Source organism: Panthera uncia, chromosome D4, assembly GCF_023721935.1.
Source record: "Panthera uncia isolate 11264 chromosome D4, Puncia_PCG_1.0, whole genome shotgun sequence".
Taxonomy (NCBI): domain Eukaryota; kingdom Metazoa; phylum Chordata; class Mammalia; order Carnivora; family Felidae; genus Panthera; species Panthera uncia.
The window spans coordinates 57435340-57450821 of NC_064807.1; the positions used below are offsets into that span (position 1 = coordinate 57435340).

The window sequence follows — 15482 nt, forward strand, 5'->3', positions numbered from 1 at the left end:
CACCACCACATGTGAGTTATTAGAACCTTTCCACAACACCTTACCCCTCATCTCCTGCTCAGCTCCTTTGCTTGTCCCTCACTGAGGGTGGGACAGCCAGAGCCCAGCGGTGATCATGGCACTTCAGGCCGATACCTAGACCATCAAAGCCAATATACATGGCAAGGAGAACTGGGTGAGGTCACAGCACTCTAAATTTAGGGTCAAGAATAATTGGAGGTAGGTGCATTTAATTTTTATTTTAAAATGAGTGTCAGCACCTTCACACTTTGCTCCCTTTGTCCATCTCCCCCGCCATCCCCACCCCCAGGTGGATGCCCTTTTTCTGATCACCACCTTGCTTATTCCTCCTGAGGCCAGGCCCCCTGCATGGCCACAGCCCCACTCCTGCTGAAGGAATCAGGTTCCGGCTCTTCCCGGCCAAGCCAAACTGGCACACGGAGCTTTCACCCTGGGAGGCAGGTAAGGGAGCGGCAGAAAGCACAGGATTAAGCAGGCTGGCTAAGAGGAGGACAGGGTGTGCGGAGAACAAAGCCTCACGCATGTCCTCGCCTCCAAGACGGACAGAGTGCAGGGAGCGCAGAGGGACTGAACTGAGGGGAGTGACCGATAATTGTGAGTGACCGCGTGAGGAGTGTTTGGTAGGAGGTTTGGGTTTTTTATTTAAAAAGTACCGGTCAAGGCAGCGTTAGCAGAGAAAGCCATACTACTTCCCTGTCTTGTGTCAACCTTAATAACCTAAGTGAAGAAAAAGAACACGTTTAGTTAGAGGCATGTATGTGACAAATTTTTTATTTCAAAATCTCAAATTTTGACCAGCATAGCACCACTGACAGGGGTGCCCTGAAAGAACTTTATGATTTGATCACCAGAAATGATTACGCCAGGCTCTAATTAAGGCTAACCAATCAAAATCCAGGTACCCAATACCAGTTATAATTCAGGTAGAAACTTCGGATCATAGGAACCCTGAGACTGGTTTTACAGGGAACCTCTGAATTATTTTCTAAGTTCTACAGCATGTATGAGGACACTGGCCCAAAAGCTTGCTTCTCACACATAGAAACCGACTAAGAGGTAGATGAGAGATTCCAGATTCCATCTAGCAGTGGAGAGACAGGGCTCCAGCCGCTGTGTCAGAGACAGGCCCTAAAGCAAAGTCCACTTAAGCCTGAGCTGAGGTGAGGGCGCAGCCTCCTGGCACCTCCTCCTCAAGCTGGAAGGGAAAGGAGGCTGGCACTGCTCTCCCCATTGCTACCGGTTCCTCTCCCTGGGCCTAGGCAGGGCCTCTCTTGTGCTCCACCTTGACCTACCTGCCTCCCAAGGTTAATGTCCTCACAAGACACCGGTCCCCACGTCAAGTAGAGGGGTAGATGTAGAGCCTCCTCACATCAAGACCGCTGACAAAAGCCACACACACGTGATCCCCTATCCTCCGACGGTCTCTTTCCCACATCTGGAAAGGAGAGGAATCACAGAAGTTTCTCTTTTGGCTTTTCTCCCTGGGGCTCAGTTCACAGGTCGATGCTGAGCCCGACTCTGAACGTTAGGATTTTATCCACAGACAGGTGTGTAACTGCACACGCTAGATTCAGAGGAGAAAACCCATGCCGATTGTTTCAGGCTACACGTACTTAGCTTGCTAAACAAAGGAAGGATTTCTCTCGATTATGCACAATGGTTTGGTGTCTCTAAAAGAGCTGTGTAAAAACTGAACTCCTGTTCGTGCATGAATTACACTGACTTCATGAGCTCTACAGAGGCACGTCCCCCTCGAGGCATAGAAGCCAGGGCTCGACCTAACACAGGTGCCAGCAGCAGCCCTGACAGCGCAGGAGGGGCTGGGAAAGCGAGGCCCTGGGGCCCAGAGAGGCCCCGGGCAGTGGCCCAGATGTCTCCTCAGTGTCTGGTGCTGCTTGGTGACTGCCATGCTCTGGGCTGCCCAGCTCTCTTACAGAGTCTGGAAAAGAGTTATCTGGGAACACTGCTACGTTTGGATTTTAAACATTCAGTATTGGGTGGGGGAAACAACAGTAAAAGCTCAGGTCTACACTTTAAAACTACAGTATATAAAAGTAATAAAACCCACGGTGGAGGGGGTTAACATCATTTTTGGTTAGTCTGCAACAAAAACAGTAATGTAGGCCTGGGAAAGATGCCACACGGGGCAAGAGAGTGTGAAGAAGCGAAGCAGAGAATGGGCTTGTCGCTGGGTGAGATGTGTCAGGCTGGCCCGGCCCCCGAAGCCTGGATGGAGCGCAGGGTAAATGCGCCATGAAAGATCCCACAAAACAGGACTCCACACCATTAAAACAAAGACAAACACCAGCTCTTTTCTGACTTCCAAACATGGAGCTGTAACATATGTGACACAAGTTGGTTAAGACCCCACTAAAACAGCACATACAGAAACAATACCTCACTTGTCACTCCCTACAAGTACATACTCCATTTACAGCTCTGCTTTGAAAAGCAGGAAAAATTGTTCAAACATCTATCCAGCAGTGATGTTTTCAAAAGTATGTACACCTAACGGTCCGGAGAACGCTCGCTCTGGACCCAGTGTCAGCACCATCAAAGTGCAGTGTCTGTGACTGCAAATGAGACGGAAATTTAAAATACAGTACTTTCTGAGGCCTAGGACTAGCTCATGATACACTTTAAAGCATTCGTGGCGGACAGGCGTGTCCTCAAGGGCCTTCCTTTCAGACAGGCACGAGATCGCCACTGGTTACACGTAAGTGCATTTTGCATCACCGTACAGATATATAATATTCCCCTCAGAGGATATAGGAAATTTAATTAAATGCTTCACAGAGTTTTACAAAAATTGCTAAAAAAATTTTTTTGCACTTCAATTCTTAATTTTTAAATGTGCCACTTTTCACACCATCAATTACAAACTACTTTCTGACTGAATTACTCAACCCTAAGGAAGAACTTGGTTTCAGGGACCACGTCCCTCTCCAAAAGTGTGCATTTCGTTCGGAAATGCAGCAGCACGCGTGCTACACGTACTCGCTCCCCACGTACCAGCCACAGGAATCTGCGGAGCCACTGGGCGGCCTGAAGCCTCCGCCCCGACGGCGTGAACCACCAACCAGAGGAGATGATGGCCTCGGTCCCGCGGCTGGCGTCGGCGTGATCTCAGGAGGTCGGGGTTAGAGCAAAGTGCTGGGCAGGTTGCTGCTCTGCCAGCGCAGGCAGGTGGTCTTTGAATGTTTATACAGGTGGCTGGACTGACTGAACCTCTTGCCGCACTTGAGGCAGGCGTAGGGTTTTTCACCTGTGTGAACACGGATGTGCTTCTTGCAATCTGTCAAGGTCAGAAAAGTCTTGCAGCAGATTTTGCAGGCGTACTTGCGAGCCCCCTCTACGACCAAGACGTTGTGCTCTGACAAGGCCTTCTTGCACTTTGACAGAACGTCAGCAGATGCCCTGGTCAGCTGCGGAGGGCCAGGCTGCGAAGGATGGCCGTTCTCAAAGGAGGACGTGGCCGCATTCATCATTAGCTGGGAACCGGCAGAGTTTTCTGGGATCTGGGAGCTCCTGACAGAAGTTACAATTGGCATTTTGGGAGCTATGCGTCGGTAGTACGGAAAGTTACTGGCTCCTCCTCTTGGGGAGCCCATCATGACCCTGGAGAAGGAGGAGTGGAGGCCCAAACCGGACCTGGAAAAATCCATCCCAAACTGTTCTCCTCCTTGGTAGCCTGAAGTCTGCACACATGGCAGGCCCATCACTTCCTGCATAGGCCTGACGAAGTGGGAGTCCGCAGGCTCACTGAATGGGTTCTCCACGTGAGAGCCAGGGGCCGAGGAGGGCCCGCCAGCAGGCCCAGCCTCTGGACTCAACAAATAAGGGGCCTCGCCCTCCAACCTGCAGTCACTGGTGGTGTTTGGGATGTTATCATCATTGTTCTGATTTGCACTAAAGTTACTGCCTCTGCTCTTGTTAAGAAAATTCGAGATGCTAAAAGTCGATTTATGTTCTAGGTTATTTGTGACTTCCAAAATATGGATGTCACCTACCCTGTCAGTGCTAGACTGGGGATCCGAGAAACTCCGATCGCTACTTTCAGGGCTGAGGTCTATCTTCTCGGCACTGACCACAACCCCTTCCACTTCCACAGATTCGCTGCCTTCTGCTTGTGAGGTCACGTCACTCACTTCATCCTGAGGCTCAGGAGAGCTCAGGGGCTCAGATTTAACCACCACTCTCATGTGTTCCTTGTCACCAAGGCCAACCTCAGGATTTTCACACTGAAAACCACTTTTCTCGGTCGCGGCTTCCTGCTCAAAACTGGTCTCCACCTGAGTTGCACGAGAGGCCATAGACAACTGGGCCATGTTGCTGGCACTGTTGTCAGACTGGCTGGGCACCTGGGCATCTTCTTGAGCACCGAAAGACTGGTCAAACATGATGGCACTATCTTCCTGGTTGTCGGTCATTCCGTCAGCCTTAGGGTTATCCACCATTTTCAGGGAGTCTGGTGAGAAGAACTCCTCCCGAGAGTGGACCCCTGACGGCCCGTTCTCTGGCGTAACATCAGCGATGGCGGCCTCCTCCATGGTGGGTCGGAGGCGCTGTCTGGCCCGCTCCTCTGCAGACTGCTTGCGTTTATGAAGGCGTCTTATGGGGAAGGGTGTCCGCTGGTCCAGGTTGCTGCGCATCGACGAGCTCAGGGGGGCTGGCTGCTCCTCGCCACTCTGGCTGGAATTGAGGGCCGAGCTCACGATGCTCAGCCCCAGCTGCTGCAGCATAAAGGAGCGCTGCATGCGGGCACTCTGCTCCTGGACTCGCTCACTGGGGGGAGACATGGGCAGCGTCCTTGTCGTTAAGTAATGTTTACATGCCTTAACGACAGAGTTCAAATGCAGGTGAGAGGCTGCCAATAAGACATCCATAACGTTGCTCTCCCCCAGCATGAGGGTGGAGGTGTACATCATGTCAATCAGTGCAGCAAAGGCCTCCGCTGTCACTACCTCGCTATCCAGCTGGATCATGTTCATGGTCTGATCTCCCTCTGCCACGGAGAACAGGGCTCGGAAATGCGTGCTGCATGCTGCCAGTACAGAGCGGTGGGCTTTAAAATGTCTATTCCCCACTACAATGACACAGTCACAGAGCTGACCGTGAAGTCTCTGGTAGTTCAGTTGCTGGAAGATCTGTTCAAAGTGTCCAGGAAAATCCATGATCCTACAGAAAAAAAAACAAAGAAAGAGTTAAGACTTAGAAAAGCTGAAATCAAAGTCAGAGCACAGAGGGTGTGATGAAAAGAGATGTGCATGGCCCAGCTTGGGCCTTTTAAAGCTTTTGATATTTCTGATCATGGGCACACAGACTAAAAACCTGTCCAATGAGGAGCAAATGCCCATTCAGCTAACGGTCCTGGACACATGTACACGTGGGACCAGCTACTGGCTATTTATAGGCTCCCCTTCACTCTTCATAGGACTGACCCTTGTAACACTTAGGACCCAGTGTGTAAGTGACAGAATATCTATCCGGCAGAAGTTAATTCGAATTCTGCATTCCCTAAGGACAAAGAATAAGCTCCCAAGAAATTCCAGTCTTTCAGCAATCTTAAGGAAGTCAAGGGGCAAATCGGTATGAGTGGGTAAGATTTCCAGCTATAGACGGTGATAGATCGCACACATGCATTTACCCCCACTCACTGCTGAAACCCCATTAAACGGACACTAAAGTTTTTGGATTTGCTGTTTAAATTTTTTTTTTTTAATTTTTGTTTATTCTTGAGAGAGACCGAGACAGAGAACAGGGGAGAGGCAGAGAGAGGGGGGAACACAGAATCTGAAGCAGGCCCCAGGCTCTGAGCTGTCAGCACAGAGCCCGACGCAGGGCTCAGATGCTTAACCAACTGAGCCACCCAGGCACCCCTGGATTTGCTGTTTAAAAGGTATAAACCCACAAGGACAAGAAGAATGGGAAAGAAGTATCAGTGGCATTTTGGAAGCTGGTAAGCAGAAAAATGAATGAGCGCTGACTCAACAAGCCCAGAGAGCTAAATCCTAAACTAGCAATGGACAAAACAACCTGACTTCTATATAAGCCCCCTACCTCCCCAAAGGCTCAGGAACTGGCTTCACGAGTGCCAGGGGAAGCAGACTGAAGGGGATGCCAAGACAGGAGGACTGGCTGGAAGTCTAGTCAATAAAAAAAATCATACACTGGAAGTTCTAGGGAGAGCTTTTAGATGCTGAGCTTAGGGACCCACCCACCTCCTACCCTTGACTGTGCCAGGGAAGCAAAGAGGAAGGGTCTTTCTGTTTTTTACTTCTATAGCGACAGGCTGGTTGCTGATTTTTCCACCAAACATGACTATACATAAAGTGGGTTGAGATCATTTAAAAATAGGAAATGAGAGTGGAAAGAAAGCCAGAGCGCTCCTTAGTGATAATACAGGTACACTGGGCAACAAAGTGAGCCTGTCAACATAAGGGCACCCCAAGCCTATTTTATACTTCATGTTTTTTATAAAAACTAGTCACTTTAAGTAAGGCAATGTATACAACAGATTGTATTTTCCAAGATGGCTGGCCACATGAAGCTCTCCCGTCTTGCATGCTTTCTTACAATGTGACACTGACCCTCCTCTCATCAAGAGGTGGGGTCTGTGTTCACTCCCCCTGAAGCCAGGCAAGTCTATGACTATGGCAGAAATTGCACTGTGTGACTTGTGAGCTGGGTCACAAAAGGCAACATAGCTTTCCCCTGTTCTTTCTGGCTTGCTCTTGGAACCCAGCCGCCATGCTGCGAAGAAGCCTAGCTAAAGTCTAGCAGGTTGGCACCTGCTCCCACAGTGAGGATGCCTTCAAAGTGACTTCAGCCCCAGAGCTGAGCCCAGCCAATCTCTAACTGTCAGAGATAATAAAATGATTTTTGTTGTTTCAAGCCAGTGAGTTTGCAGAGTGAATTGTTACATGGCAACAAATAACTGGAACAATGTGAAACTTGTTAACATCTCACAAATCAACATTCAAATCCTAGCTCAAGAAACTTTTTTTTTTTTTTTTTTGTCTGCCTACTTTGGGGGAAATCACTTTTTCATCCATTCTTAGTGCATATGGTGCAGATCAGACTGCCCTAAACCTCCGAGTTCCAAGAGTGGACAGATAATCCAGGGAGATCTGGCCACTCCCCATGACTTACAGGTATGTGACTCAAGCCATGCCAATTAGAGTCGCCCTGGCATTCTCTGAACTCAGCTTGCAAGTCATAAGGTAGATGTAAGTCTAGCACTGATGGTGGCCATTTTTGCCTGTCTGAGAAGGAAGCCAACACCAAAAACAATGTCCTGATCACATTAAGACCCTGGGAACCAGCCGTGACTGTAGGGGGCATCACCCTAGGGCTTCCTACTTCGTAAGCCAATGAATTCCCCCTCTATCTTAACCTAGTTTATGTTGGATCTGTCACATAGTTAAACATGAGGTTTAAATCATAATTTCGAAAAACCTAAATAACATGGCTATCTGAAAACATTTTTGGATCTAGAAGGGGTATTTTAAAAATTCAGTCTGGGAGACATAAAAGTTGTTACTCTCAGCTCTGATAGAAGAGAATCATGAATCAAGATCATGGTTATTCAAAGCTCTCAGGCAGCTCTAGCAAACTCAAGAGGCCCAGTGTAAAAGTGATAAAAAGAGCTCATGCTGAGAAGGTAGTGTTTTAGCAAAAGCTGACTGTCTGAAGCCTTGAAACCAAGGAAAACAGCTTCAGGCCTCTAAAAGATTTTAAAATGTGACAATATGAGTCTATATAGTTGGAGGAGATACAGCAAGTGATCTACCAATTTGTAACTGACGGACAGCAAGTGTACAGCACGGTATTTGTTATCTGCAGGAACAGATTTTTAGTAATTTCCAAACTAAATATCATTAAGAAAATACACTTACACCACTGCTTGTTACATTAACATGAATAGTCAAGAGCTGACTGTTTTCTCAATAGATTTACTTTCCTAATAATGCTTTACTTAGACTAATAAAAAAGTTCATTTGTGTTCTAGGAGAACAAACCCATTAATAGCACATTTTAAACTATTTGACTTCTGTATTGACCTACCTGCATGCTTTTCGATAATATACTTAGTTCATAAAGCAAAGTACACCCACACTCAGATATCATCTGCCACCCTATCAAGGGACCTGCTGCCTGTGCGCCAGGCAGGACCTGCACACAAGTTGCCACCTGCAGGAAGTGTCTTGACATTCTAAGGAATTCTTAACTGTTCAATATCCCTAATCTGGAAAAATAACCAAACAGAACTTGTCCTCCACTTTTAAAGATGATACAGACAAAAATAAATGTAAGAGAATAAAACTAGGCAAGGTCCCAGACAAGCGGTCTAGGATTTTGACAGGGCTCCAAGTCCTGGCGTCCTAGAACATTCAACCCGCTTCCACTTGATTTGACTAAGTGGAAGTAGGGAAAGGCTAGGGACCAGGTGGGCACACAGGTGCCCAGGGTTAACCCCAGAACCCAATCTGTCATCAGGACTGATTTCATAATCTGTTTCTGCTCTTTCGGGGTTGGTTTGGGAACTGGACAGGTCAGGTCTATTAAAAAGCGCATCTATCAATGACCAAAAGTGAGCATGACTGGGGAACTCAAGCTAAAGCCAGAGCCCTCACCATCTTACCCTACCCCCCAGCTCTCCCTGCTCTGCCACCTTGTTTTCCAGTTCACAGTTCCTGGGGATTAGCTGACCTAGAACTTCATGATTCCGTTTGAGTAAGAAAAGGTATTCATGCCCTACTTACATGCCTAGCACAAACTCAAAATGCTCTTTCTACTAAGACAGCTTTTTGAGGGCAGGGACTGCATTTTCTCCCTCCCAAAGTGCCTGATGTACAGCACCATAAATTATCTTTTGAATGAGCTCTGACTGTATATAGATAAAATATGACACTGTATTGATTCTGTGTCTCCCTCTCTCTGACCCTTCCCTGTTCATGCTCTGTCTCTCTCTGTCTCAAAAATAAACATGAAAAAAATTAAAAAAAAATATGACACTGTATTACCCAACAGCCATTTTCCTGAGAGTCTGGTCTCTAAAATCAGCCAAAAACCAGAAAGTCTCAGAATATCCAAAATAAAGATCAAAGCCTGCGTATGAAAGATTTCCTCATAGGAAAGTCCCTCAAGAGCTCACATACATAGTCTCTTGTTTTAAATAAGCAAAATTCAAGTTTTTCTAGTTTCCTAATGATTGAAGACGAGCAACAGCAATTCTAGAATGAGGGCAAGCGGCGGCTGCACATTGACAGCTGCCAAAAACGACAGCTGACCCACTAAGGGACAAAAGAGGTCCGGCAACTTGGAGACATGTCCTCGAGGGGCTATACAACCTGAGATCACAATAGCCCGTGAAGGCACTTGTGTATTTGGTATACAGATTTATTCATCCAGTGTTTTGAAGTGCTTGCTTCGTTCAAGGTTAAGTGCTGTGGAGGTCTGTATGGCATAGTCCTAACTGTCAAAGGTGCTTGGTGGAAACAAGACATATACAAATAACCATATAACAAAGCAGAAAGCATTAAGTGCCACCAGAGAGATAACTGTGCTTGGTAATTCGGAGAAGGCAAAGGTTATTTCCAGCTTCTTGGTGGCCCTGACAACAGAGCTAGGCACAGGTCTGCATTTGGATAAAATGAGATGCAAAATGCATTCCAGATGGAGGTAAAAGTGGAAGAGGTTTGAGGTGGGGGGAAGCAGTGTATCTATTCTGGCTGGAGAGTAAGTAGGTAAGGCTAGTATGGCAAGTATTAGATCGTGAATGCTCAAAACTGATGTTAATGATCACCACACATGGTCCGAAAAGTTAAAAAAGAGGCATACAATTTTGAACCAAAGACTATCATCACTTTTCAGGTGACTTTTGTAAAAAATTGTTTGTTTGTTTGTTTGTTTTGAGAAAGAAAGAGCATGCTGGCGTGCAAGAGTGCAGGGAGGGGCAGAGGGAGAGAAGTTTTTTTCTTTTCTTTCTTCTTCTTCCTTTTTTTTTTTTTTTTTGAGGGAGAGAATCTTAAGCAGGCTCCATGCCCAGAGAGGAGCCCAGACACGGACGGACTCCATCTCATGACCCTGAGATCATGACCTGAGCTGAAATCAAGAGTCAGATGCTCAACTGAGCCAGCCAGGCACCCAAAAATATTTTAATTGTTTTTTAAAGCTTGAGCACAGTACCAGTCAGGGTTCTTGGTTGTAGCAACAGAAACTGTTTCTAGCTAACCTAAGCATAAAAGTAAGCTGCTGAAAGAGTTGATGGGAAGGCTGGACACCTGAGCTGGAACTGGGCAGCAGGATCAATCTGGCCAGGATGCTGTGTGTGCGCTGAACGCAGCCACTACTACAAAATGCAGGCTCTACAGGGGACTGGATCTCCCCTTGCCTTCATTATTGTTAGTTTCAATTCTTGAACACACGTCTTTTTAAATATTATGTGAGATGAAATGAAAAGTACACTTGAAGTCATTGTGCTGCATACTGCCACGCAATGTTGTCTGAAGGAAAAATACTCGTGCAACTTTCAAATTGTAAGCTGAACTAATTGCTTTTTTCATGGAACACCATTGTAACTTGGGAGAACAATGACTGACAAACTACGGTTCTCAGACTTGAGTATTTGCCACTCATTCTCTTGAAAATGAATGAAATGAGCCTGTCATTTCAAAGAAAACAGTATTTATTGCCTATGATAAAATTTGAGCTTTCAGGTAAGAATTAGAATTTTGGAAAATTTGTATTGGTCACCATGAGTTTGACAGCTTCCCAATGCTCAAACCCAATGAGATCATTGGTGGTACTAATGGAATGTGATTTTTTAAATATTGTATACTAAATGTATCAATATTTGGAAGATCTGCATAACTCAGTGAATCAGTGTTTCCCAAATGACCAATGTTATAAACCGTGATGTTAAAAAATAAGGTATGGAAACCGTGATGTTAAAAAATAAGGTATGGATAAAGAAATGCGTTCACAGTGCAAGACACAAACTAATGTATTTCAGTGTAACAGAATACGAACTTTGTTGATACAGTTTCAGATGACACATTGCAACTAACCAACCACTTAAGAAAATACCATTTGCTGAGTTTTGTTATAGTATCAGAAAAGACTATCCAAAGTTATCTGAAAAAGCTACTAAAATACTCCTCCCTTTTCCAAATACATATCTGTGATGCTGGATTTTTCTTGGTATACTTTAATCAAGATGATATCACAACAGGGGTGCCTGGGTGGCTCAGTCAGTTAAACATCTGACTTTGGCTCAGGTCATGATCTCATGGTTCGTGAGTTCGAGCCCCGCGTCAGGCTCTGTGCTGACAACTCAGAGCCTGGAGCCTGCTTCAGATTCTGTGTCTCCCTCTCTTTCTGCCCCTCCCCCACTCGTGTTCTGTCTGTCTGTCTCTCTCAAAAATAAATAAACATTAAAAAAATTTTTTTTAATGTTTTCATTTATTTTTGAGACAGGGAGAGACAGAGCATGAGCAGGGGAGGAGTAGAGAGAGAGGGAGACACAGAATCTGAAGCAGGCTCCAGGCTCTGAGCTGTCAGCACAGAACCCGACACGGGGCTCGAACTCATGGAGTGTGAGATCATGACCTGAGCTGAAGTCGGACGCTCAACTGACTGAGCCACCCAGGCGCCCCAAAATTTTTTTTAAAAAAAAGTGTATCATAACAAATTGAATACAAAAGCAGGAATGAGAATACACCTGTGTTCTTTTAAAGTAGACATTAAAGAGATTACAAAAAAAATGTATATCAATACCACCCTGGTGCCCACAACTTGGTTTCAAATACCATTTTCTAGGGGCACCTGGGTAGCTCAGTCAGTTGAGCGTCCAGCTTTGGCCCAGGTCATGATCTCGTAGCTCGTGAGTTCGAGCCCCACGTCAGGCTCTGTGCTGAGAGCTCGGAGCCTGGAGCCTGCTTCAGATTCTGTGCCTCCCTCTCTCTCTGCCCTTCCCCTGCTCATGGTGTCTCTCTCTCTCTCTCTCTCTCTCTCTCTCTCTCTCTCACACACACACACACACACACACACACACACAAATAAACATTTTAAAAAAATTCAAATACCATTTTCTAACAAAAGGAACTAGTGCTCTTTGGAAAAATGGCTGATTCTAGGTCTGAGGCAGAAAATACACAAGCCTGCAGTATCTTACAGTGTCAGAAAGTAAGGAAATGCTTCAAACAAACAAACACGATAATGTATGTGAATGGGACGCAGGACCAACAGGAGAAAGAACTCCCAAAGGCCAAAGGTGGAACAATTTAGCAAAAAGATAAAACAGTACTGGACTATACCCCAAATGTATACAATAAATATCCATAGGTCCATACTGATATACACAAACACATAAATACTGGGGAGAGAAGAGTCAAATCTCCTGTGCAGAAGAATTCCAAGTAGTTTATGTAGATTCTCGGCCCTCAAAGAGATGGAGGGGTGGAGCCCCTTGATGTGAGCTGTGCAGGGTGACTTCCTTCCAGGGCACAGGACAGCATGCCTATTTTATTACAATGAAGTCAGTACTCCCACACAATTCCTAATATGTTTGAGCTGCATGAAAGATAAATCAAAGCCTTTAGCAAATATGTGTATAACTAATCAAATGAAAGGCACCCCCCACAACTGGACCCTGAGATCAAACGTCACTGCTCAGTGATGAAAATGCTGTAAACAACTCTAAGGGCAGCAGTTTGCTCAAACAGCTGGTCTTCTAGCATATGAGAAGTTCGCTTCATACTTAGACAAAAGGTGCAGTGTCATGTCCCATTCCGTCCCACCTGCTACACTAGCAAAATCTGGCTCTAGTAGACAATGTCCATATTTGAGAAATGGTAAGTACAGCAAAAGAAAAACCTACGCTTCAAACTGACAGAGGAGAACAGTATTGATTCAAATATCTTAAATTTTTCTTTTCCCTTTCTAAGGAAAAGATGAGGCAGATTCAAGATTCTGTGTCAGCCCTACAACAAACTTTGTCATATCTCACTATACAGAAGATATTTTTAAGTCTTACCCACACTGAAGAACTCTAGTATAATTCATACTCAGTACTTTTAATATTAAAACATTTACATGCATTTTGTATCAAAGTGGTTTTTAAAAATGACTTCAACTTCTCGTGACAGTCTTACAACAAAGTCTCTTTTGAGAGCACTGACCTCTAAATTTAGGAAACACCCTACTCTAAGATGTTTTTCTTCCAAATCTTATCACGTTCAGAATTTTGCTAGAAATACCTCAATTAACCAGAATAGAGCTTGCCAGCATCCCCAGCTAACTATGTCTTAACACAATTTTTAGGAGAAAAAAGGCAAATCAAAAAAAAAAAAAAAAAAACAAGTTGATTTCAGAACTCTTAAAAAGTCCTGGTTCATTTATTCAGTAAAACGCATGGGCCCAGAATAGGTCCCCAACCAGCTAGTCTTACCTGGCAGGTCACCAAGCTGTCAGTGGTGGCCAGGCCAGTCTTCCCAAGTTTGCTAAGATTTCCAGTGAGGGTTAGAGCAACAGTGGGAAGGAAGCCTTCCTTTGGTTTAGTGGCTGTTCTTAACATTCTTTCCTCTTTCTCCACCTGGTTTCTTCCCTCCACCTCTGCTCTTTTGGCTTGAGGCCAACCACCCTGTCTGTGGAAATCTTAAGACTTTGGCAAATGATGAGCAAATTCTCCAGAAGACTACTAGGCGTCCAGCACACCTTTTTAATTATCTAAGGCACAACAGTCCATACAAGGATAACAAATCATCAATGATAAAGGCAAAGCATCCTCTACAGATCCCAATGTAAGTAACATCTTCTACTTACTATAACTGAAAAGTATATTAACATATTTTGTAAGAAGTTTTGTTTCAATTCTCGAAGGTGAGGGGTTTCTTCTATTCATTCAAATTACCCAGAACCCGAGCCTTTTACTTAGTAATCAAGGCTTTACTGTTTTTTTCCCTAAAAAATTTCCTCCGAATAAATTTAGGATTTGTCTCCTATAAAGGACTTAGCTTCTTACAGTACCCTCCAGCAGGCCAGAATGCGGGCTGACTTTTTTTTTCTTTTTTTGTAAGGTAAAAACCTAACTCTCCACCCCTCCTTAATTCACTGCCTGATGTTAGCATTTATGTACGAAGCTGTCCTCCAAACAAGGGGAAGAGGGGCAACAGCAGTTCTTACTACTGCACCGCCCCCCCCCCCACCCCAGCTCCCAACATGAAGCCTGGAAGTAATGGGTACTCAGTAAATGCCCATAATCAGTTTAGTCCTTCGATAACCGGCGGGGACATTCCAAAAGACTAGCTCCACCCCTCCAGGGTCAACCGCCGGTCCCCGATTCCAGAACGCCTTGGCCTTGCTCTGGTGAAAGGAAACCTCGACGCTCACAGACCCAGGAAGGGGGCATCGAAGCCACCCGACCCCAACCCGTAGGGCGGCAGATCCTCTGCTAACCCGCCAGGCTATAGGTCCTAGGCCTTTCCCACCCCATCCCAGTAACCAACGTCGCCTGCCCGCAGAGTCGTGGGGGCAAGAGCCCCCGCCCCACCCGGCAGACAGACAGCCTGGCGTCGGGACCTGGGGGACGCCTGCGCAGAAGGACCCGCCTCCCACCCGCCTGGCCCCTCCGCTCCGGAGGGTAACAATACCCCTTCAGAAAGACAGGCAGGGTAGGCGGGGGTCACCGGTACGCGTCTGCGCGCGCCCCGACGCCTAGGCTCGAGCGGACTCGCGCCGACAGCCCAGCCCTCCAGGAGCTCAACGGTCTCCACGTGAGCGCGCCCGCGAGCCCCACTACCGCTGGTGCTGACAGGGTCGCCTCACCTGAGCCGGGCTCCGCCCCCCTGCTCGCTGGAGGAGGCGGTGACCCTTCTCCGATCCGACCTGACAGTGTCGGAGGAGGCGGTAACGTCCAGCCCGGCGTCTCCGCGATGGGATTTCCTCCCCCTTCCGCCCACCCCGCCTCTCGTCCCCCAGCTCCTTCAGTCCTTTCGCCGCCGCACTCTGAGAACACCACGGCAGCGGTGGACAGTAAACGGAAGTGACGCCCGCGAGGGAGCCTACTCCGCTCCATTCCTCCTCCCTCCGACCGAGCTGCAGCCAATCAGAATGGGAGGGGGCGGGGCCGGAGCAGAAGTGCAGCCAGCCGGCGCGCGGAATCCGAAGGAATTTACTCGGCCCCCCCGGAACACCGACCAATCGACGGCCCCAGGAGCTCGCTGTGTTTACTACCGACTGAATCCGTGAGCGCTAGTGACCAATCACCATTTTCCTTACAACACGTAAAACTGTTATCAAACGCCTTTTAAGGCGGGATTTAGCACTAAGCGGCTCTAGGTTTGGACTGTAGAAAAGAGACTTTGTGCTGCAGCCAATCGAGAGCCGCTGTGGTGGAGGTGAGCGGGTTTTCCGCCTAATCGTGCCAATCACAGTCGCGGCTCTCTGAGGTCTGCGCG

The 15482-nt window shown here is 46.8% G+C and overlaps 1 protein-coding gene across 3 annotated transcripts; it reads right to left on the minus strand.

Annotated features, from left to right (window-relative positions):
* Nucleotides 1-776: 776 nt before the first annotated feature.
* ZBTB5 (zinc finger and BTB domain containing 5) lies at nucleotides 777-15047 on the minus strand. Of its 3 annotated transcripts, XR_007456880.1 has the most exons (3): nucleotides 14851-15047; nucleotides 3034-5199; nucleotides 777-1456 (listed from the first exon to the last, which is right to left on the minus strand). XR_007456880.1 is itself a non-coding variant. In XM_049626534.1 (2 exons), exon 2 carries the CDS (start codon nucleotides 5193-5195, stop codon nucleotides 3162-3164), a length of 2034 nt encoding a protein of 677 aa, XP_049482491.1. In that variant the 5' UTR covers nucleotides 5196-5199; nucleotides 14851-15047; the 3' UTR covers nucleotides 777-3161. The 3 variants fall into 3 exon arrangements, 2 of the variants coding, with proteins under 2 accessions (XP_049482491.1, XP_049482501.1); XM_049626534.1 differs by having other exon boundaries at nucleotides 777-5199; XM_049626544.1 differs by having other exon boundaries at nucleotides 777-5199; nucleotides 13475-15047.
* Between the last annotated feature and the right edge of the window lie 435 nt (nucleotides 15048-15482).

Coding starts and splice junctions, on each gene's coding strand:
- ZBTB5 (XM_049626534.1), bottom strand. CDS start 5,195: ATGGATTTTCCTGGACACTTTGAACAGATCTTCCAGCAACTGAACTAC.